This window comes from Lutra lutra, chromosome 14 (genome assembly GCF_902655055.1).
Source record: "Lutra lutra chromosome 14, mLutLut1.2, whole genome shotgun sequence".
In the NCBI taxonomy this organism is placed as follows: Eukaryota; Metazoa; Chordata; class Mammalia; order Carnivora; family Mustelidae; genus Lutra; species Lutra lutra.
The window spans coordinates 50,802,488-50,827,453 of NC_062291.1; the positions used below are offsets into that span (position 1 = coordinate 50,802,488).

The 24,966-nt window shown below is 41.6% G+C and overlaps 2 protein-coding genes across 2 annotated transcripts; both read left to right on the forward strand.

Moving 5' to 3' along the window:
- The first annotated feature begins 6,103 nt into the window (after positions 1 to 6,103).
- Positions 6,104 to 23,061, forward strand: LOC125084461 (zinc finger protein 235-like). Its single transcript, XM_047701759.1, has 7 exons — positions 6,104 to 6,222; positions 6,711 to 6,751; positions 7,517 to 7,573; positions 13,554 to 13,686; positions 14,701 to 14,747; positions 17,903 to 17,954; positions 22,722 to 23,061. Exons 2-7 carry the CDS (start codon positions 6,737 to 6,739, stop codon positions 22,802 to 22,804), a joined length of 387 nt encoding a protein of 128 aa, XP_047557715.1. The 5' UTR covers positions 6,104 to 6,222; positions 6,711 to 6,736; the 3' UTR covers positions 22,805 to 23,061.
- ZNF239 (zinc finger protein 239) lies at positions 22,835 to 24,559 on the forward strand (the record flags this gene model as incomplete). Its single annotated transcript, XM_047701623.1, has 1 exon — positions 22,835 to 24,559. A coding segment is annotated over one exon (1,377 nt), but the record flags the coding sequence as incomplete, so codon positions are not given.
- Between the last annotated feature and the right edge of the window lie 407 nt (positions 24,560 to 24,966).

A 24,966-nucleotide genomic window follows, 5' to 3' on the forward strand; every position in this document is an offset into this window, starting at 1 on the left:
GATTGAGTACCACATCGGACTTCCAGCTCCATGGGGAGTCTGCTTCTCCCTCTGACCTCCCCTCTCATGCTCTCTCTCACTCAAAAAAATAAATATAATTAAAAAAAAAAAAAAGAAAGAAAAGAAAAGAAAACCCTCTGATAACCACTAAGTTCAGCAAGATCACTGGGTCCAGGGGCACTTGGGCAGCTCAGTAGGTTAAGCCTCTGCCTTCAGCTCAGGTCATGATCTCGGGGTCCTGGGATCAAGCCCGGCATTGGGCTCTCTGCTCAGCAGGGGGCCTGCTTCCCCCCCCTCCCCCGCCTGCTGCTCTGTCTACCTAATCTCTCTCTCTGTGTGTCAAATAAATAAATAAAATCTTTTTAAAAAAAAAGGTCATTGGGTCCAAAAGCAACATAAAAATTAATCAATTTTCTTTTTTTTTTTTTTAAAGATTTTATTTATTTATTTGACAGAGAGAGATCACAAGTAGACAGAAAGGCAGGCAGAGAGAGAGACAGAGGGAAGCAGGCTCCCTGCTGAGCAGAGAGCCCGATGCGGGACTCGATCCCAGGACCCCGAGATCATGACCTGAGCCGAAGGCAGCGGCTTAACCCACTGAGCCACCCAGGCGCCCCTCAATTTTCTATATACTAAACAATAAACATGTGAAAACTGAAATTAAAAATGCAATATCATTTATGATCTTTCCTAAGAAAATTAAATACTTAAGTGTAAACTTAACAAAATATGTACAGAATCTATATCCTGAAAATTATGAAATTCAGTTATATAAGATACTGCCATTAGAAGAAACTATGTGAAGGACACAGGGACCTCCCTGTACATTTTTTCTGACTTCCTGTGAATCTACAATTATTTCAAAATAAAAAGTTTTAAAAATATATGAACTGAAAAAATTTGGGAATAATAGTGTATTCTCGCACAGACAATAATAGGTGAGAATGTAAGCACATGCTGTGTATGAATATGGTTGTATGGGAACATGCTGTGAAGGGGTACAGACTGTATTTATGTTATAGTTTGTGTGAATGAGTACAAGGTATATATTTGTAAGCAGGTTGATCACTGTCAGCAGAATGCCATTCAGTATAATCCTAAAGTCCCAGCACCACCCTGGGAAGAAATTCTCCAGGCATCATTCTCCAGGGATTCCAAACTGTGCAGAACATGGTGTGATTATTTTTGTCCCCATAACAACCCCTTCTGAGGCCCCTCAACTCATTCCTACAAACATCTCCTGATATTTTCTAAGTACAATGTACCACATTTCAGTGATAATTATCTTCAACCATACAGAACCCTGGAAAGTTCCTGAAACAGTTTAATCCCCTCTGCCTTCTTGGGGGTTTCCTTGAAAAGGGCTGTGGTTACTGGGTCCCTTTTATAATTGAGAAAACCAAGTCTTGAAGGGGAAAATTACATGGAAACGCGGGACCCCCATAAAGGGAGTCAACTGTGGAGAACATGTGCTTTGGAATATTTTTTTAAAAAATTGGATTTGAATCCATACTCTACCTTTATTATGAAATTGGAAAACTTTTTATGAGACACTGAATATGCTTCTCGAAACTTTTAAAATGTAAAAGCTGCAAAATGGCATCACACTACCTACCCTACTAACACCCTAAAGTGTATGAACAAATTACATAAGATGAAGGTAAGGTATTTGGCATATATATGCTAATTATTTGCTTAATTTGTTAAAAGACGTAGAACTGGGATTTTCATTGGTATCTGGACAGGCTGCCATTCCGGTCTTTCTTCTTCCTCACTACCTCAAGAACATGTTCTTCCAAGTGGGCCTTTTCCTGTTCCAAACAGCAGAGTCTGAGAAGAGCTGTTGCCCTGTTAGTCAGGATGTAAGTCTCAGGTCTGTCCCTATATCCCTTTGTTAACCATCTGACCCTATCTCCCTCCCTAGAACTTTAGGCTGGACTTTTAGATGGTCCCATCCACCCCCACCCTACCCCAGGGGCAGATTTTTAGAGAGAAAAAAAGCACTGCCCTGACTAGAGGCAGTATCTTGGCTTAGCAGGGTTTGCAGTAACAAGTTGAATGACTTCAGGAAAACTCCATTTTGTCTTAGTTTTCTACATCTATAAAATGGTGATGGTGTTGGAAAGATAAGGTTCTTGGTTGCACATTATAGGAGTCAAAATAATCCAGGTGACACAGTCTTAGATTTCTGGAAAGTGGGAAGAGCCATAAATGATACATGTTCTAATGCTCTAATTGGTTTTTATATGAAAGTACAATATATGGTTTACATATTCCAAAGAGCATTGCCTCCAACTGCAGGCCTTTCTCAGATGGCTGCCATCTTTACAGGATTGGTGGTCAGCTTTTGCTGTTGAAGTAATATTTGGAGCTCCTAGATGGACAGAAAAAAAGTTCAGCACACTGGCAGATGATGTCAGAAACCCTGTGGGCAGCAGATTCATGGGCTAGCATCTATAGAGAGGATCCATCTAAAGTCCATTTACATAACTGGAAATTGACTATGTAATATAAGCTCCTTGAAACTTGTTGATATTTTACCATTTTTAATAGGATTTTTGTGACTTTTTCACGTTTTCTTTAAAAATTTATTTATTTATTTGAGAGAGGGAGAGGTCACAAGTAGGCAGAGAGGCAGGCAGAGAGAGAGGAGGAAGCAGGCTCCCCACCAAGTAGAGAGCCTGACACAGGGCTCGATCCCAGGACCCTGAGATCACGACCCGAGCCAAAGGCAGAGGCTTAACCCACTGAGCCACCTAGGTGCCCCTTTTTCACATTTTTTTAAAAAGTTATTTTCTGCTTTGGGGGTCCACTATTCTATATTTACCTACTAAATCAGGCTTAACAGTGTTTTTCTGATCTTGTACATCCCAAGAAGATTTTTGTTGACTTCATTTTTTATCTGTAAGAGGTATGTCAAAATACCCAAGTTTGATAGTAATTTGTCAATTTCTCCTCTCCTAAAAGTCTTTGATGTATAGATTTTTTTTTTAATTTTTTTCTTTCTTTAACACACAGAGATCACAAGTAGGCAGAGAGAAAGGGGGAAGCAGGCTCCCCGCTGAGCAGAGAGCCCAATGTGGGGCTCGATCCCAGGACCCGGAGACCATGAACTGAGCTGAAGGCAGAGGCTTCACCCTCTGAGCCAGTCAGGTGCCCTGATGTATAGATTTTTGAACATAAGATATTGAAATCTAATGGTGACTTTTCCATTGGATTGTTAGGGGGTAATAACTAATTGCAGTGGATTCAATAGAATGGGAATAGGAAACATCTCTTAAAGACAATTTTTGAGGGGTTTTGCAATAAAGAGGATCAGAGAAATGGGCTAATAGCTTGAGAGAAATGGGATGAAGGATAAAGGAGTATTTTATAGAAGATATTACAGCATATTCATTTGCATGTTGCTGATTCTGTATGGAATGAAAAACTGGTAACACAGAAGAGAGAGGGGAATGCCATACAATTCAGGGTGCAAATGGAGAGTTTTCTTAAATAGGAACTGAGGCTGTTCATTCAGAATGGAAAGTAGAGCGTACGGATTCCAGTGGAGAAAGGTGGGCAGATGGACTTGTAGGACAGTATAGTTTTCTTTTCTCATAGAAAGCAAAGTCATCAACTGTGAGTGAAATGGGAGGAGTTGTCAGAGGCTTAAAGAGTGAGGAGAAGCTATGAAATTGTTAAGAGAATGAATGGACTAAGCAAATGTAGTAGGATAGCTGGGCAGCATTAAGGGCCCACTTGACCTTAGTGGTCATAAATTGAAAGTGATACCAGTCACCTTGGCCCTGTGTTTTTCTAAGGCCACATCTACTACACAAGTGCAAGCACAGAACAGGCAGAAAATTGGATTCAACCAGGTTTGGTGTTTTATCCAGAGATATAACCAAGGGAGACATGGGCAAGAGAGTTGACAGGACATGCCAAGGACTAACAATAGTGATGAGCCATGGCTTCTAAATTGGTTGAGGAGGTAACTGAGAACATCAGAGAGTGAGTGTCACAGCAAGGGTCACAGAATCAATGGATTAGGGAATATTTAGGAGAGCAGTAAGGTCCTAGGGAGATACTTCATGTTCTCCAGACAAAAGGTAGGAAAGCAACTCAGGAGGAGCCTCTCCAAACACAGTAGGTCACCCAAATGTGTCCCTGTCCTAATCCAAAGAAACTGGATGTTACCTTATACAGCAAAAGGGACTTTGTGAATGTGATTAAAGATCATTATGTAGGGAAATTATCCTGGATTATCCAGGTGGGCCTGATGTAAGGCCTCACATGAGTTCATAGAAGAACACAAGAAAAGTCAGCTCAAGAGAAGGTAATGTGATGACAGAAGCAGAGATTGGAGATAAGCACTTTGAAGATGGAAATAGAAGCCACAGCCAAGGAATAGAGGCTATCAAATGTACTTGAAAAAGACAATCAAATCCTCCTCTAAGCCTCCAGAAGGAACCAGCTGTCCTGATACCTTGACTTTAGCCCAGTGAAATTGATTTCAGACTTCTGACCTTCACAACTGTAGGAAAATAAATGTTTGTTGTTTGTCACTAGGTTTGTGGTAATTTATTACAGCAGCAATTGGATGCTAATACACCAAGAAAGAGGGAAGATACAGAGGAGAGGTCCAGGCAACAGTTAACTCCCAGAATAAATCTGAAGGGAATGTCCTGGGAGAGTTGGAAGTGGCCCTGTGCCCCTCAGCAAGGGGTGAAGGTAATGAAGGTGCAGCCTGGGAGGATTTTGGCCTTCTCCCCTTGAAGGCTGTTTAACAATTCGAAGGGTCTTAAGGGGGCAGGGTTTGTTTCTCTGGTAAATTTATGATACACAGTATTAAGTACTATCGAATTTTTTTTAAAGATTTTATTTATTTATTTGACAGACAGAGATCACAAGTAGGCAGAGGCAGGCAGAGAGAGAGAGAAGGGGAAGCAGGCTCCCCGCTGCCCAGAGAGCCCAATGTGGGGCTCGATCCCAGGACCCTGGGATCATGACCTGAGCTGAAGGCAGAGGCTTTAACCCACTGAGCCACCCAGGCGCCCCAGTACTATCGAATTTTTAAAAGCAAACCATAGGCCCATACATATGGCATGATCCCATGCTTTTTAAAAAGTATGTTTGTGCATAGTTGTGTGTGTACATTTAGGAAAGAGTTCTGAATGCCACAAGACTGATCACCTCACGTCAGTATCTTTGCTCCAATAATCCCCATTTAAAACTGCAAAGCATACCCCACCACACACCCACTCCAACGCACACTGCACCCCTTAACCCTCCAATTCAGTTCTATTTTTTCCGTAACACACTATCACTTTATAACACACTATACCATTTATGTATAAATAAATATTGCTTGTTTGCCCCACTAAAGCTTAATATCCACAGTGATTTTCAAGTTCCTGGAACATTGTAGGCCCTCATGTTTGCCAAATGCATGAACTTTGGAGTCAAGATGGTGATGCCGAATAGCATATATTCGTTTCAGAATATTTGTAAAGGTAAAGACAAAATTACAGGTGATATTTACATTTTTTTATGCCAGAAGCCCTTCAGCAAAATAAAAAACCCTTTAATAGGTATTCCTAAAATAATTCTTCAGAGTTTGTAACAACAAAACAAAACAAAACAAAAAGGTAAGGTAACTTGAACAAATTAGTCTCTAACCTCAAAGAACAGCAAAGTACACGCAGACGCCAAGGACAGGAACCCGCCCTCGGCGCCAAAGCCCACGAAGCTCGGACCTTCGCCGGAAGCGAGCGCCGGAAGTGGGCGTGGTCATGCCCCAGCTTTCTGGGACTTGTAGTTCCGAGCCCTTAGGCGCGGGCGCGGGTCAGTGTTGGGAGTCCTTGCTCTTGCAGGTATCGGATTCCACGTGGGAGGTGAGATGCTCAGGACCGGACAGCCAGCGCCGCGGACAGCGAGGCGTCCGGTGGTTGGGATATGGGAGTGCCTCGGGGGAGGCGCAGGGCCGCTGACACCCGGAAGCCTAGTTGGGTTGCTGTGGGAGGGCGCGCGACCTGGAGGAGGTGCGGCCCGGGGTCGCACGTGTGTCCGGGCGTCGCGACCGCCGCTCTGTCCGTCAGACCTGGCTGTGATCACTTGAGTTTGAGGCCCCCAGCGCTGAAGTGGGTGCGGCTCCGAGGGGCCAGTGTTTCGCCCGGTTGAGCTTTGGCTTTGGCCGGCCTGGAGTCTCCGTAGTTGGCCGCACCGGCCATTTCTGTGCGGGTGACTGGCCTTATTCCACGGTTTTCGGTGGACGTTAGGCGACCGAGAGGGGCTTTTTTGAGGGACCCAGGTTTCTGTCCCCACAGCACTGTCCTACCACCCCAGAAATGAGACAGGTCGGGGAAAGCGCCTCAGGGAGTCGAAATCCATTCTGAAGCAAAGCATCCAAGCCAAGAGCCCCTACTGGTCTTTCTCGAACTTCAGGGCAGAAATCAGAAACCCTGAGCAAATGGACACATCTTAGTGTGACTGGGGACGGTGGAATTTATTCACCCTGTGGCTTCGTTGGGGAGGCTTGGCTTGTTTAATTCAAAACAAGGAGAGACGAGGGAGGCGTCTCAGGGGAGGGCAGATGAGGGGCTGACTGAAAAGGGGTTAGTAGCAGGAGCACTTTTTTCCTACAGTCTTGCTGGACTGGCAAGTCTGTATCCTGCAAGGTGGACCTGATCTTCATGGCTTTCTCTCTTTCTCTAGCTCTACCTTTCCAGGACTCTGTCCTTCCAGAGAGGAGGAAATGACCAAGTTCCAGGTGAGTTGGGGTTTCTTCTCTGAAAATGCCTTGTCTCCGAGAATGAACATAATCTTTCTTGCTTGGAGCAAAAGAAGAACATAAGAATTAATTGAGTGCCTATCTGGGGCCAGGTCCTGTGTTTGTTCTGTACATTCTTTTTATTGTCAGACTTCAGTGTGAGACATACACTTTATAAATATGGGTGTTAGGACATGAATATACTGAGGACATGTAGCTATCAAATGATGTTGCCAGAGCCTGCACAGGTGGCTGCTTACTTTAAATTACACATCATTTTTCACTGAACCACCCTCCCTCCATGAACTTGGCCCACTCCCCAGAGCACTCATCTATTCTATTGAAAGACCACACAGCATCTTTGCCTGGTCCTCTCTCAAAGTCACCCTTTTCCTGCCAAGACTTTTCACTTATATTGAAAGTTAATCAGTTATCACATGCTCTGGCCAGTGTTCAGTGGTCTCAGGAAAACAAATAGAATTATAAATTGTGCTTTTCTTCATGAGCAGATTCCATATATGAAAAAAATAAAATACACATATTAACAATAACCATTTACTAAACATTAAAAAATTTGTTAAATGCCAGCACAGTAGTTACCAAATCACTCCCAGAAATGCTTCTAACCAGGATGTTCATCAGAGTTATTTGTGTGTGTTTTTAAGAATTAAAAGTCATAGGCACTCCCTCCAACCCCAAACCTATTAAAAGGAGAATTTCACTTTTTTTTTTTTTTTACTCCCATTGGCCTTTGGACATCCAAAGATTTGTTGGATTTATTGTGAGATTTTTCTCTGCATACTTGATGTGAGCATCATTAAGGTATGTAAGATGGGTTATTCATCTTTTCTGCTCTGATTGCTTTGTTCCCTTTACCAAAATATCTACATGTTTAATTGGTACAATAAATTGTTAAATTACTGAGTAGCACTTTTTAAGAAACTGATTACTCATTTGTCTCTATAAAACCATTCCTAGAAAGTTACCTCAAGATTGACACTTAGACACAGAATGTTTGAAATGGAAGGGATCAACCAACCCCCTCTCTGCCTTGGTGCTGGCATTTTACCAAGAAGAGCTCTAATTCTGAGAAAGCTGAAGGGAAACACAGTGTCCTTTGTTGCCGAGCAGCAGAGTCAGAAGGAAACCCCATGTCTTCCATCTCCATGCTATTCCCTCTCCATAACTAAACAAATCAATTACACCAGAAGTTACTTGAGTGAAGATACACCAGAAGTTACTTGAGTGAAATATCGGGCTGGATTTTAAGGAAGAAATAATTGCTTCTTAATACCACTACCAGCAAGACCATCTTTTTGCTTGGCAAATATAGTTCTTGCATACATAGGAAGAGAACATGAGCTCTTATAAAAATCAGTTTAGAAGGCAGCAAGCTGCCTCAAGGTCCTGAGAATGCCATCTCTATGCCTAGAAAGGGAGTTGAGAACTTCAAGGGAAATTAATGTGAATAAGACCCTGCGCTCTCTATATTTTCCTTCCTTTTCCTCTACCTGGTCCTTGATGAAGATTATTTATCATGAAGTTGGGAATTGCTAATACAGTGAAATTTTGGGATTCTGGAATATGTTAATAACTTGAATTTATTTTTGTTATTATTTTTTTTTAATTTATTTGACAGACAGAGATCACAAGTAGGCAGAGAAGCAGGCAGAGAGAGAGGTGGAAGCAGGCTCCCTGCTGATCAGAGAGCCCCATATGGGGCTCGATCCCAGGACCCTGGATCGTGACCTGAGCCGAAGGCGGGGGCTTTAACCTACTGAGCCACCCAGGCGCCCCAATAACTTGAATTTAAAGAAAGGACTTCATTCCGCCAATACTTATTGAGTGTTCTCTTACGTACCAGACATTGTCCTTGACTCTGCTGAAAGGGACAAGTCCCAATTTAACCCCTCCTTCTGTGACCTTGAGTAGGTCACTTCACTGTCATGAACCTTGGTTTTCTCATCTGTAAAATTATGAGTTTCCTTGATGATCCTGAAGTTCAGTTTTACTTGTATCTTTTCATTATTCATTTAAGTTGAATATGAATTTATAAATATCATTTAGATTCCTAGTCAGTTGAGCTAGTTGCTGGGGATTTCAAGATTAGCAGAACATGGCCATTATCCTTGAGAATCTTGTAGCCAATTTGGAAGACAGATTTTATATCTTTGGTAGAGAGATGTGAAAAATACTATGAGATCTTGGAAGAGATCATGATTGAGAAAGGTAGTTGATTGTCCTAAAACTAGGAGTTGCAAAATGGATGGAAGAAATACAACTCAAGGCAGAAGCAGCATGTAAAGGGCTATTCTAGATTATAGCATGACATTTGGTTGACTACAGGTAATCCAGTGCGATGACAGCTCTTGTCCATCTCCTGACTTAAGCATTACTATTTCCTACCTCTAAGTAAACTGTTGGATCCAGGGAGATGAGCTCTGGAAAAGAAGTGGAAAGCCACATGATACATGTAGTTTTAAAGAGTTTGACATTTGTCAGGTGGCAACAGGAAACAGCTAGTCCCATGACCTTCCCCTTTGGTTGGCCTTCAGGATACTGAGTCCACCTTGGGTATAAATTATTAGCTCCACTGATAGTGGGGCCAGGGTCGGGGGCGGGGAGGCCCTCTTAATTCAGATTCCTTCATTCCCAGCTTGTCTTTAGCAGAACCACTATTTTCTTTCCCTTTTCCTTTGTCACGCTGATTCCTTTCATTTGGCCCACTGTCCTACCATTTCTTTTTCTTTTTCTTTTTCTTTTTTAAGATTTTATTTATTTGACAGACCGAGATCACAAGTAGGCAGAGAGGCAGGCAGGGAGAGAGAAGGAAGCAGGCTCCCTCTTGGGTGGCCTCCCTCTGGGTGGCCTGGAGCCACCCAGGCACCCTTCTTTTTTTTTTTTTTCTTAAAGATTTTATTTATTTATTTGACAGAAAAAGAGACATCAAAAGTAGGCAGTGAGGCAGGTGGGGGTGGGGGTGGGGGAATAGGCTCCCTGCTGAGCAGAGAGCCCCATGCAGGTCTCGATCCTAGGACCCTGAGATCATGACCTGAACCGAAGGCAGAGGCTTAACCCACTGAGCCACCCAGGCACCCCCTGTCCTGCCATTTCTTATCCAAGAACCTTCAATCTACTGCAGAGTTAATAGTCCATCAATATATCCTTTCAAAAAAAAAATATAAATATAAATATATTTATATTTATTTTTAACTATATATTATATAGACATATACATATATATATATTTACCCTTTCCATTCCTGGCATGGAATTCTCCCCACCACTTTGTCTGTGAGATCTTGAAAAATTAATGATTCTTTCAGCCTGTGGATTGAAAGATGACCAAACTTGTATTTTAAAGACTTGGTAAGGAGTTATTGTGGTCTAGGTAAGATGAGGGCCTTACCTAGGACAGTGGCAGTGAAAATAAAGAAGAGGTAACACTTTGGAGAGAAATTTGGGAGATGAGTTGACAAGATCTGAAGTGGTTTGAGTATTACTGAGGTTGGTAGGAGTCTTAGACCATCCAGATGACTGAGTGGAAAATGGATAAGAAATGAAAGGAAAAAAGATAACTGATGGACTTAGATTCAGAAGGAAGAAATGGATTGGAGCTAGAATGTATTGGGACAGGTTAACCTTGGACAGAAAGCAGCCTTGTTCTCTGAGGTTAAGAAGCAAGTCTGAGAGGGGCTAATTCTACAGCTCCATGTTCCCTAAGTGCTGTGGTCTTAATGGGTGTCTGTATGGCTCCCTGAGGCAGCAACCTCCACTTCTACACCTTCTCTGTCCCACCTTTGCACAGGCACTTACAGGCTTTTTTCTTTTATTTTCTTTTTAATATTCATTTATTTATTTTAGAGAAGGGGAGAGAGAGAGCACATATGCGAGTAGGGGCAGAGGAAGAGGGCAGTCCTCCAGCAGACTCCCCAGTGAGTGTGGACCCCCCAACACGGGGCTCAATCCCAGGACGCTGAGAGCATGACCTGAACCGAAATCAAGAGTTGGATGCTTAGCCAACATCTGGGTGCCACCGGTCTTGCAGGCTTCTTGAGCCCAGTCTCATCTCTTTCTCCTCAGACACAGTGGAAACCCATGATCTTGAGAGGAGAGCTTGGGAGGAAACTGCCACATTCCCTTATCATTACCTTCTCCGCTGGTGATAAGTAGGGTAGTTTGGTCACTCCTGCAAGCAGCCTGGTTTTCTTCAGTTTCCTGAGAAGCGTGTGAGTAGTGCCCCTCAGGCCTGAGGTGTCAGAGTTTGAAGGTTATCGGGTACTTCCCTGGCCCAAGTTGAGCTGCTTCTTTGGCTTCACTTGGTTCTCAGTCATATTCTGTCATTCTGCTTTTCAGGGTGTGGCCCGAAGGCTGGTGCCAGTCCACAGACTACTTGTTACCAGTCTGCAAACACATAAGGAGAGAAACTAAAAGTGTTTAAAAATGTTATGTCTGTTGAATCTAATATTTTAAAAATGGCATTGATATTTTATACATCTGGATTTTTATTTCTAGTAACTCTTTTTTATTGTATTTTGCAAAAATATCTGACAAAAGTGTGACATGTTAGAAACTTTTCAAAATAAACTGGTCCTTCACCAGAGGTAGTTTGAGAAGTGTTGCTCCATCAAGAGAACACTAGAAGGAACCCGTGTTACTGTGAAGTTAACTAAATGTCTGGATTCCTATCAGATGCCAGGCATTGATTGAGGCCTTGAGGATATAAGGATCAAACCTCTCTCTGTTCTTTTTTTTTTTTTTTTTTTTTTTAAAGATTTTATTTGGGGCGCCTGGGTGGCTCAGTGGGTTAAGCCGCTGCCTTCGGCTCAGGTCATGATCCCAGGTCCTGGGTTCGAGCCCCACATCAGGCTTTCTGCTCAGCGGGGAGCCTGCTTCCTCCTCTCTCTCTGCCTGCCTCTCTGCCTACTTGTGATTTCTCTCTGTCAAATAAATAAATAAAATCTTTAAAAAAAAAAAAAAAAGATTTTATTTATTTATTTGACAGAGAGAGATCACAGTAGACAGAGGCAGGCAGAGAAAGAGAGAGGGAAGCAGGCTCCCTGCTGAGCAGAGAGCCCGATGTGGGACTCGATCACAGAACCCTGAGATCATAACCTGAGCCGAAGGCAGCGGCTCAACCCACTGAGCCACCCAGGCGCCCCCCCGCTCTGTTCTTAAGGAATATATATCTTAGTGGGGAGAGACGTTAAATAAGAAACCAAATGAATAAATAAGAAAATGGGATAAGATATAAGTAGTACAAAGAAATTAAAACAAGAAGTGATGGTTTCTGGGTTCCACACTGTGGATTAGACAGTCAAGGAAATGCTTCTCTAAGGAGTTGCAGTTGTAAGGAACCAGGCATGTGAAGATGTGGGAAAAGAATGTTCTGGGCAGAGGGGACAGCCAGTGCAAAGGCCCTAAGTTGAGATGGGTTTGATGTTGTCAAGGACCTGCAAGGTCACTGGGGCTGAGTGTGACAGATAGGAAGAAGTGATTCAGATTGAGATTGGAGAAATGACAGGACCCCAGTCTTTAAAACCTTGTAGGCCAAGATGAAGGGTCTGGATTTTACTTGATGCCCATTGCAAAGCCTTTGGAGAGTTTCATCCCTGAGGTGGTATATGTTTTAAAAGATCACCCTGGCTACTATGTAGAAAATTCATTCTGTTGAGGAGCAAGTGTGGAAGCAGAGAGACAAATGGGAGGTTGGTACAGTTGGAACTTCATGATGGCTGGGGCTTATAACCATACCTGTGCAAGGTGGAGAGAAGTGGGTAGATTCTGATACATTTTAGAGGTAGGACTTGGTGATAATAAAATGTGAGGAAGAGAGGAGAGAATCAAAATGACTTCTGAGACTGGCTTCAGCAGTTGGGTGCGTTGTGTGATCATTTACTAAAGTGGGAACCCCTAGGGAAAAGCAGATATTGATGGAGATTATTGGGAGCAAGAGTTCCATGGGGGCCTATTAAATTTTAAGTGCCTCCTAGACATTCAAGTGCAGATGTTGGGTAAAGATATGGAACCTGGAGGTGAAGAGAAACACGGCTGGAAGTAAATATTTGGGAATACCTAAGGAGAGTATCTTATGGTTTGTGTATGTGTGCTATTTTCTTTTTTCCAGAAATGTTCAAGTACTTAGTTTAGAACAAGAAAGAACATATGTTTGATAGGACCAGAGAAAGACTTAAGATCAAAAGTATACTTAGGCTGAGAAGAAAAAAAGCGGAAGAGTTGAGGGTGTGATCTTGATAAACCAGGTGTGATGGAAGAGGAAGAACAAAAAGGTCAGGAAGATGTTTTTAGGGAGTAGGTTATTAAGAGATTAGTATTTCAAAAGCAGAGTGGTCTACATAGTGAAATGGGCCTGGTCATGGTTTTTGAGTATAAAGAAATGATAGAGAGATGACTAGCACTATGAAGAAATTAAGAAATGTAAGGTTAGAGCATTCAGCAAATTGTTCTCTTGAGTGTTGAGGTTGTCAGAATGGTAGGACTGGGGTGGAAAGGACAACTCAGCAATGACCATGAGATGACAGTGACAAGAAAAGATTCAGTAACTGGACAGCTTGAGCTTGAGTGAGTTGTGGGCAGGAGGGGAAGGATTTGGATAGAAGTAGCAAAGTAGTTGAGAAAGGAAAGCTGATCTAACAAAACTTGACTTGGATGACTCAGCTCCCTGAACTATACTCTTCTTCTGTCCCCTTCTCACCCTCTCCAGTGTTACCAGCCCCACATTTCTTCCAGGGCATTTGTGCAAACAGTTGTCAGTTGAGGAGGAATGTGCTTAATGTTTTAGGAACTAGTAACATTCAAGGATGTCTCTGGGGGCTTCACTGAGGCAGAGTGGGGCTGCCAGGACCCCACTCAGAGGAAGCTGCACCGAGCTGTGATGCTGGAGAACTACAGCCAGTTACCTACAGTCTCCGTAGGTAAGAACAAGAGCCTGGACACCTGCCCACTGGACTCTTTGTTTCTTCAATTTTAAATAGTGTTGGGACCCCAGGGATTGTGGTTTAGGAATCAAAGTTTCCTTTTGGCACAAAGTATGTTTCTGATTATTGTAAGCAGCCAAAGAATTTGTCTTGTTAAAAATCAGAGAATGTAGCTTTACTGAGTTGTCTTAGAAACCATGTCCATTATAAAACCATCTCTTGGGAATGATTTTGCTTTCTACATAGTTATCTGATCCCTCTGTTTCCCAGATGTAATCTCTCAGAGCAGGGTGAAGATCATTATATAAGGGAGAATGAACTCCAAAGAAATCAGCTAGGCACTGTGGCAGATTACAAACCCAGACTAATACACGGAAGAGGAGTCCCTTTTGAAATATTCTGAGTTCTCTCTGAAGTCCTCTGGTCTGTGAAGAAAGCCAGGGCCTCCAAAAGATACTTTCCACATACTGACATACCTTTGTCTATTCACTTATTCCCCCTCTTCCTTTTCAGACAGTTGTTGTCTTTTCCATTTTCACCTTCTTATTGGTATTCTTATCTTTTCCCACACTTTCCCCACATTGGCCGTGTACCATCTTGGCTTGGACTTTATTTTCATTAAATATCCCCACCCTACAGTATCTAATTTCCATTGCTTCTTTTCTTCCCATTCAGGGATTCATCCATCTCCCCTTCTGAATACCAGACAAAATTTGTGATGGGACAAAATTTCATACCATAGAGAATGATATGGGTATAATTGACACAGTTTTTCTCAAAAACATTTAGACTATAAGATACATATATACACACTAGATTAAACCATGTGAAATTGCCATTTTGTAGTAAAAATGGACATTGTACAAAAACCACTGAAAAGAAGTAGCCTGTATTGGTGGCTTTCAGGGCTTTTTCCTACCTTTGTCCACATGGACATGGACAGATGGTGGCTTTCAGGGCTCTTTCCTGCCTTTGTCCTCATAACCGTGGCTCTCAAACCATTATTTTCAGCTACACCTGGGAAGCAAAGCAAGCAACCACAGAATGAATTGGTCCCTGTAAGTAGTCAGAGTCCCATGTTTCCATTTCCTTTATGTAAACCTAATGCCTGTGCTGTCTTTGTACCAGAATTGCTTAACTGGAGGTCGCTATTAAACTTTTGTCCCTCTCAGAGCTTTTCCTTTTTTAAATTTTTTTTTTTGAGACTTACCAGTTCTTCTGATGGCTTTTTTTTTTTTTTTTTAAGATTTTATTTATTTATTTGACAGACAGAAATCACAAGCAGGCAGAGGCAGGCAGAGAGAGGAGGAAGCAGGCTCCCCGCTGAGCAGAGAGCCCGACACATGGCTTGATCCCAGGACCCTGGGATCATGACCCGAGCTGAAGGCAGAGGCTTTAACCCACGGAGCCACTCAGGTGCCCCTTCTGATGGCTTTGATAGTGTTCACCTTAACCTTCAAATTTTTTGATATGTATGAAGTCATTGTTTTCTTGTTTCCTCTGGCCTTTCTCCTGTTACTTTTCTCTGCACGTTCACTGGCTTCTGTCTTCCCTCCAGCTTTGAAATCTTAAATGGTCCTTTGCCTCTAGATCACCATTTATCAGTGTTTCTCAACCTTTTTTGTTATCACCCCCTTGGTGTCAATATTGCCCCTGTTGAGAATGTACACTGTATCTGTACCCTTGTCTGCCTTCCTCGAAGAGCTAGCACACGCAAAAATGGCCTCAATGATCCTTAATGTCTTTTATTTCCTATCCTCATATGAAACTCTCTTCCCATGTACTTTCTTGGCTATGGGCTATCTACACTTGAATATGCAATGTCACTTCACATTCAGTGTATTGAGAATTTTCTAAGTTATTTTCCTTTTTTAACTTCTCATATTCCCACTTTTTTAGTATTAACATTCTACCAGCTGCCTAGATTAGAAATAAGCCATAAAGTTTATACCTCGCCATCCCCAGCATCTGTAATTCTCTCATCAATTCTTTTTTTACTTGAAGTTCTTTTAAATTTATTAACATTCAAGTCTCACAGATTGCCCTCTAAAAAGGTCCACTTAATGCTAACAATGAGACAGATTGTTGACATCATTCTTCAGGCTCAAGTTGGATGTTGCAAGTAGGCTTATCTCCCTTAATATATAATTTATCATGTCACTCTTCGCATAAAAATCTGGAATTACCCTTAGTTGCTGGTTTAGAACCTCAAAACTCCCTACCTGGATTTCTCTAGACACTTTGATGATTATCATGCTCTGCTTCCTGATTAATTTGGTCCTTTAAGATGTTATTCGAAGTCTAGTGTGAAACCTTTGACGACTACTTCCATTTGACTCCCTTCTCAGAGCTTTCGATTTATATCTCACAGTCTCATCAGACCTGATTGGATATTTTTTGTATGCTTTTATATTAACCATTGAATCTACAAGTCTGATTTATTTTCCTTTTTTCTAGCCAAGTTTCTGGAGGGAAAGCAGTGTATTTAATACTTCCTATGCTGGGTAGTAATAGTCAAGATTTAAAATTTGACTACTGTGGGTTTGGCAAAGAAGAAATATTAAGTAAACACAATATATTATTATAAATTTCTAAGTCCTGTGAAGGATAGAATAGTGTGCCCTGAGAGAATGAAGCCATGGGACAAGACAAGAGTGATTGTTGAAAGTTTCAGGGAAAGCCTCTGACATAACATTTCAACTGAGATCTAATGGCTTCATGGCATGACACAGGTGACTGGTTAGGGTAAGATATTCCAAGCAGAGAGAATAGTACAAGGGAAAACCCAAGACCTGGAAGGAGTGTGGCAAGAATTCAGGGAGCACCTGAGAAGAACAGAGTGGGGAAGATATGGTGGGCAGGGCCTGGCTCATTTGTGGCATTGAAGGCACGGGTAAAAAGTGTGGATTCATGCTAAGTTCAGTGGGAAGCCCGTGGGCAACTTAGTGGTATGATCCAATTTGCCCAGTATCAGTGGGACTGCTGTGTAGAAAGTGGTTTTGCAATAGAGGAAAAACGAAGTAGGATATGTGTTTCTAGTTTCAAGCTTGGTGCTAGGTTTTCATTTTTAATTCATAAAAAATTGAGTGGTTGTCCAACATTTTTAATGCAAGTAAGATATAAAAATCTCAAAGAATCAACACAGAATTATTATGAAATGATATCACTAATGATAGTTAGTGTATCCTTTTTTTATATACTCCATACATAGGTGTGTATATTACAAATATATGTGTTAAAATTTTATAAGATTATACTACATATATTTTTCAACTGGCAATCTTATGCAGTATGTCTGAGAGATCTCTGTTATGACATTTACTCCCTATAAAAGGACCCTTTTCTCATTACATCAGCATTTTCTTCTAATATTAAATATTCATTCTTCATAATATTTTAAATATTTTTAAAAACTAATATCACAAGGTTTCATAACTATTTATAGAACCTACCATTAATACAATATCTCCCCCACTGATTTTCATAGACCTTCCAGTTCTGCAGTCATTCCCAGGTATTGTACAGCAAGAATGCTGAGGCTGTGTCCTTTGACCATTTAATAACTTTGGCCCAGCACGTGACTTAACTGTTCCAAACTGCACTATTTTTCTTTTTCCTTTTTCTTTTTGCCATTACTTTTAAAATTTGTGAACAAATAATACATTCACCTAGGTAAAGCAAATTCTATCAAATGTCTTATTATAAAAGCCATTCTCCCTGTTCTGCTGCTCCTTATGCCATAGGGTGGCTTCTCATAGTCACTTGGTTTTAATTCTTGAAAATACGCAGCTACTAATTTTTTTTTAAAGATTTTATTTGAGATCTAGATGGGAGGAGAGAACAGGAGCAGGGGCAGGGGGCCCAGAGGGAGAGGCAGACTCCCCGATGAGCACAGAGCCCAGACCCCAGGACCCTGAGATCATGACCTAAGCTGAAGTCAAATGCTTAACCAACTGAGCCACCCAGGTATCCCATTACTTTTTTTTTTTTTTTAAGGAACAAATACATTCATATGGTTTAAAAAAAAAAAAAAAGCATAAAGTACACAGTGTTATTGTCAGCTACACCTAAATAAAGCTGGAAAAAATGTACAATGAAAATTTTGAACATTCCCAAATGTACTAAATGTTTTTAAATTACTAAAGTTATACTGCAAAAATAAAAAGGTGCACAGTGTAAGCCTTCCTTCATGTCCCTAACTCCTCTCTTCCAGGTTATGGTCATTTGCTATCACAAGCCATCTGCAGTGAATAAATCTTGCGCAGGTATCATTTCACAAGTTTGCCCGGAAATCTGAAGAATAAAACCCCCAAGCTGGAATGCTGAGTGCATACATTTATGATTTTGATAGATAATTTTCAAAATGTCCTTCTTGGGGGGGTGATACAAATTTACACTAACAAGCATTGTGTCTTCAGGTTTTGGGTAACAGGTGGAAAATGGTATCTCAGTATAGTTAGGGTTTATTATAATATACTGCTGTTTTGCAGTTTATCAATATTTTATATTCTGTATTGACTTTCTTACATCACACATGAGGATTTAGCTCCTTTACATTATTTCCCCAACATGCCCATCCTCCCAAGATTTTTTTTTTTCAATATTTTATTTATTTGTCAGAGAGAGAGAGAGCACAGGCAGGCAGCATCCTCCCAAGATTTTATGTCAGGGTCACATCAGTGATTAATGATTACATTGCTTTGACCTCATAACTCTTGTTCCTTGCAGGGTCAAGTACTGCACTATTGATTATAGTTCCTTTTTTTTTTTTCCTTTCTTAAAGCTAATGTTTGCTTTTTTTTTTTTTTTTTTTTTAAAGATTTTATTTATTTGTCAGAGAGAGAGGGAGAGAGAGCGAGCACAGGCAGACAGAATGGCAGGCAGAGGCATAGGGAGAAGCAGGCTCCTGCTGAGCAAGGAGCCCGATGCGGGACTCGATCCCAGGACGCTGGGATCATGACCTGAGCCGAAGGCAGCTGCTTAACCAACTGAGCCACCCAGGCGTCCCTAATGTTTGCTTTTTAACTTTGGGGTGATTTCATCCCAGTCTATTGTATAACATTTGGGTTAATTTGGTTAATTATTGTTTTGTATAGCAACAACTGATTGAACTTCATTGTTTTATTGACTTCTTTGCTCACTGCTATTTCTTGTATCATGTATCATTTTTTTCACAATCACTTTTTCTCCGTAATTGGAAGATACTGCTCAGTTATCCTTAGGTATCCAGTATTGCTAGTTGTTAGTTCAGTGTCAACATAATTCTCATTTATTTGCACACAACCTGCCTTTTCTGTCTGGATGCTTTTAGCATTTTCTGGGATTTGTTTCTTTCCTTGAAATCCAGAGGTTTCCCACACAACTAAAAGCATTCAGTGAGCAATGAATTGTGGATTCTAAGAGATATTTTTATCTATTAGTGCTTTGATGATTTCTCTCCCTCATTTTGCCTTCACTGTATTCATGGAACTCCTACAATATGGGCTTTTACTTTTATCTTTCCATCTTTCTGTCCTTTTACTCCACATTTTGCTACTCGACCCATCTAGATTGCAGACCTTAAGAGCAGTATCCCTGACAGTAGTTATGACACAGGTTACTTAACTTCTTCAACCTTGGGTTTCCTCATGGGTAAAATGGATGTCGTAGGAGTTCTCTTACATGATAATGCAGCTAGAGCCTGAGTGCTTCACATGGGCATGGTAGGTCTTAGTTATTACAGTTGTCGCTTTTTCAGTCCTTGGGTTAATTTAAAAGAATTCTGATTATTTTTTATAGCAATGTGTTTATATTATATTAGATTATGTTGTTTTTCTAAATGTGATATCCTCTCAGATTTCTTTGGGATTTTAATTATGTACCGTTTAAATTCTGTTTCCTCTGTTCCTTATTTCTTGAAGCCAATCTTCATTTATGTTTGTTTTCTACTTTTTTTTGGTCTGCTTATGTTGTTTTTATTATGTTGATCTCATATTTCTTTTCAAAAGTCTTATGTTCAGGGGCACCTGGGTGGCTCATTGGGTTCAGTGTCTGCCTTTGGCTGAGGTCATGGTCCCAGGGTCCTGGGATCAAGGCTCTGCTTTGGGCTTCCCGCTCTGGGTGGAGCCTGCTTCTCCCTCTGCCCCTCCTCCCTACTTGTGTTTTTTCTCTCTTTCTCTCTCTCAAATAAATAAATAAAATCTTTTTTGTTGTTGTTGTTAAAGATTTTATTTATTTGACAGACAGAGATCACAAGTAGGCAGAGAGGCAGACAGAGAGAGAGAGGAGGAAGCAGGCTCCTTGCTGAGCAGAGAACCTGATGCGGGGCTTGATCCCAGGACCCCGGGATCATGACCTGAGCTGAAGGAAGAGGCTTTAACTTACTGAGCCACCCAGGAGCCCCTAAATAAAATCTTTTTTTAAAAATCTTTAAAAAAAAAAAAGCCTTATGTTCATGGTATGATACTGGACTATACCTCCTCAGCTGATGGTTGACCCTCTCTGGTGCATGAGTGCTGTCCTTACAGAGGAGGCTTCTGCTGATTGGGCTTGAGGTGACCATAAGAATCCACACGGAGGGTGATTCTACAACCACCTATTTGATGTTGCCTTTTCAGTCCATTGAGTTACCTGGGACATCCTACGCTTCTCAAGCTCTAGCTCTGAGGTATCTCCCTTGTCAGAAATCCCATTTCAGGGGTTACCTTGAGCTTTTATTCTGGGCAAATGTGGATTCACTTGCTTCTTTTTGTACTTTAATCAACCCTGTCGTTGTTTAGGTTCAGTATTACCTCAACTTCTGCTACTCTCTCCAGCCCAAATAATACAATTAGAAGTCTTTCTTTGGCTGGCTGTTTATTCTGTTCTTGAGGCTTTGTGTGGGCCACTACCCTTAGCCATCCAGGATTTCATTTTTTGCAGGGAAGGTATTTAGGGGAGTGGTGCTGCTAATGGCAACAACTAGTCGAACCGTTAGAAATGCCTAACGTGAGGGGCGCCTGGGTGGCTCATTTGGAGGAGCATGTGTCTCTTGACCTTGGGATCATGAGTTTAAGTCCTACATTGGGTGCGGGTATTCAAGAGATACTTGAATAGAATGAACGAATGAGTGAGTGAACAGAAAAGAAAGAAAGGAAAGGAAGGGAGGGAAGGAGAGAGAAAGAGAGGCCTAATGTGAATTAATAAACCTGTTTCCAAGATCAACCTCTTTTTATAGTTGTTGGTCCTGAGTTTGGAATTTGCATTTCTAGGACTTGTTGAGAAGGTCTCTTAGTCTTTTGGAAGCCTTCTGTATGTGATTTGAGCTGTGCATTTGGATTTTTTTCTAGTTACTCCATCATTTGTCATCCACCTACTCTTCATCTCGGAGTTCCTCAACATTTTTATTCTGCTGATTGCAAACTTTCTTTTTTTCCAAGACTATTGTGGACTTCTTTTTTGTCATCTCAGTGTCATATTAAGATATTCACTCTAATTATTTTGACTGACATACATACTAGTAAGTCTAAAATCTGCATTCCTAGCCCAGCTCTCTCTGAGTTCTAGACCCATGTTACTGAACAGTTCAAGAATGTTCTACCAGCACCACAAATTAAACAAGTCAAAGTTTGTGTTTATTGGTTCCCTCTTCCCAGCTCTGGCCTGTCTTACCATTTATACTCTCATACTGTCAATCAAGCAAAGAACTTGAGGATCATGCTCGGTGCCTCCTTCCAAGTTTAATTAGTCATCGCATGATTTAGAATGAATCTCTCCCTTTCTCTCCGTAACCATCCTTATCATTTTGCTTCTGATTTGCTGCAGCAGTTGTTTCACTACCTAAAGTCTTGCTTATTTCTGATGGTGTTTATAATCACAAAGTCAGGCATTTCACTCCCCACTGAAGTCCTTAAATTTTAAATCCCTGAGACTTGTAGCCCTAAATCCTTAGTAGTACACACAAAGCCCTTTGTTCTGGCTCCAGCCTTCTTTTCCAGGGCACGTTCTTTACCACTATCACCTGTTTTATATCCTCCATAAGAAGTTACGTACAGGGGCGCCTGGGTGGCTCAGTGGGTTAAGCCGCTGCCTTCGGCTCGGGTCATGATCCCAGGGTCCTGGGATCGAGTCCCGCATCGGGCTCGCTGCTCAGCAGGAAGCCTGCTTCCCTTCCTCTCTCTCTGCCTGCCTCTCTGCCTACTTGTGATCTCTCTCTGTCAAATAAATAAATAAAATCTTAAAAAAAAAAAAGAAGAAGTTACATACAGTTTTCCTGGGCATGTCAGATTTTCTCTACATTTTCAGTTTTTTTTTCTCTCCCTTATATTTGCTCCCAGAAATCTTCCCCAGGATTCAGGTCGAGTCCGTACTCAGTGCTCCCATGACTGGTTGTGCATGCATCTGTTTTTGCACTTAGAGTGTTACCACTGTTGATTTTTTTTTTCTTCCCAGTAGGCTCTAGCTTGAAGAGCAAAAGAATTTCTCTTTTCTTCCTTGTATACCCAGCACCTATTAAAGTGAGTTACTAATTAAATACAAATTTAATTAAAGTATAGTGAAGTGAAATGAAATGTTATTTGTGACAAGGACGTGGAATTCATAGCCTCTGCCTGGTAGGGGAACACACTTTTATTGACTATGCTTAAAAGGCAAGACAAGGTTTCTTGTACAAGCTAAGATGTCTTGTACAGCTAAGTTTTCTCTTTCTAACACTAACCCAAAGGACATGACTATAAGGACAAGACTGAACATTTTCCAGTTATTAACTTTTCAGGCATTAGGCAATCCAGTTCTAATCTGGGACACCTTGATGGCGTCAGTTAAGTCAGTTAAGCATCTGCCTTCAGTTCAGGTCGTGATCCGAGAGTCCTGGGATTGAGTTCAGCCGGCATCAGGCTCCCTGCTCAGTGGGGAGCCTGCTTCTCTCACTGCCTCTGCCCCTCCCCCTGCTTGTGCTTGCGCTCACTCTCTCTGTCTCTCTCTCTGACAAATAAAGAAAATCTTTAAAAAATAAAATAAAATCTTGAAATCTACTCTTTGTGTGTTCTTATCACTGAATTCTCTTTGTTCCCTAGGAGACTTGAATGAAAATTCTATGGAGAGTCTTCAAGAGAAAGGACTTAGGGATCTATTACATAGTGGCTTTTCTGCTGGCTAATTTTAGAAGATATGGCCAGTACAATAACAATGTTATTGGGATTATATTTTGAATCTTCCAGGAGAAGTATGCAGGAATCCTGAACTAGATTTTTTCCCCTTATCAGAAGTAGGGAGAGGCATCTTCTATATTTCCAGAAACAAGAGCAGTGTGGTAACTCTTCAAAGTAATGATTACAAAAACATGGCGAATAAAGAATATTTGTCTTTGAAAGTCCCAAGCCAAATGACCACACAGGACTCCTCAGTGACATTCTGTAAAAATGAGCCCCAGGATCTTCAGAAAAGCAAAAGTCTATTTGTAACTGAAGAAAGCACTGAGAGAAAAGTCTTGCGGGGAGAAAGTCCTCCCATGGATCATTGTTCAGAGAACCTTCAAATTAAACTTATGTCTGATGTAACAGAACTGGTCTCACCATTGGTCACTGGTGAGGCAAATTGCCAGAATGGCCGATTGAAAGAGTCTTTGGATCTCATTGACTGTAACTGCAAAGATGTTTGTGGTTGGAAATCACGAGTGGTCAGTCGTAGTCATCAGAGAGCTCAAACAGAGGAGAAACCCTGTAACCATTACAACATTGGGAAGAGACGTAACCACAGCTCAGATGGTCATCCATGTGAGAAAATCCACACTGCAGAGAAATTACACAGGTGTAGTCAGTGTGGTAAGGACTTCAGTGAGCACTCAGAACTACTGCTTCATCAAAGGCACCACACAGAGGAAAAGCCCTACAAATGTGAGCTGTGTGGGAAGGGCTTCACGAGGAGCTCCAGTCTCCTCATCCATCGAGCAGTCCACACCGATGAGAAACCCTATAAGTGTGACAAGTGTGGGAAGGGCTTCACAAGAAGTTCGAGTCTGCTCATTCATCATGCAGTCCATACAGGCGAGAAGCCTTATAAATGTGACAAGTGTGGCAAGGGCTTTAGTCAGAGCTCCAAACTTCATATCCACCAGCGAGTGCACACTGGAGAGAAGCCCTATGAGTGTGGGGAGTGTGGTATGAGTTTCAGTCAGCGCTCCAACCTGCACATCCACCAGCGAGTCCACACTGGGGAGAGGCCCTACAAGTGTGGGGAGTGCGGGAAGGGCTTCAGTCAGAGTTCAAACCTTCACATTCACCGCTGCATACACACAGGCGAGAAGCCTTTCCAGTGCTATGAGTGTGGGAAGGGCTTCAGCCAGAGCTCTGATCTCCGCATCCATCTCAGAGTCCACACTGGAGAGAAGCCCTATCACTGTGGCAAATGTGGGAAGGGATTTAGCCAGAGTTCAAAACTCCTCATCCATCAGAGAGTGCATACTGGAGAGAAGCCCTATGAGTGCAGCAAGTGTGGGAAAGGCTTCAGCCAGAGCTCCAACCTCCACATCCACCAGCGGGTTCATAGGAAAGATCCCATTAAATAAGATCTTCAGTATGCTCAAAGAGTAAAGACTTAAATATTTTTAACATCATTCTTTTATATTCTCTGGAGAGAGATAGTAAAAGTTACTCATTTCTGTTCCCTCACTGAAAATCATTCATTTAAAGTATTTTAAGTACCAAGCTCTTTGTTATACTATACAATGAACTGACTGTTCTGGTTCCTCATGTGGGTACAATGAAATGTCTGTACTTTGCAGTTCAACCAGCGTTGTCAGAACCACATGTCCTACCCAGCTTTTTTAAGTGGAAGAACTTTTTATTTGTGTAAGTAGGACATGTTTCCCTTGTTCATATTCTCTGAGAAATTGAAACTCTGGTTTCTCTTCAAATCTTGTGCCTTGTGTTTTTCATATTTCCTTCCAGCCCTGATTAGCCCTCACTAAACTATGACTGCACATGCTAATTTTAGGTCGAGGGAGTGGTTGGAGATATTATGGGCATGAAATTTGTTGTGTTTATTGCAAAATATACAACAGTCTGTGGCCACACAAGAAGAAGGTGGAGAAGAGTTATTTGTGTGGTATACCCCATACACTATAGGATGTTGAATCCCCTCCCCTTCTCCCCTCGAGGCAGCTGCTCAGGAACATAAGTAGTTCTTTTTCCTGGGTGCCGCTGGTCTATTGGAGTTTTTCCAGATTTCACCACTTCAGATGACCCCCCCTGCTGCCAAGCTAAAGCCAAGTAGGGTACATACACCATGTTGAAACATAGCAAATGAAGTTGAAATATATTT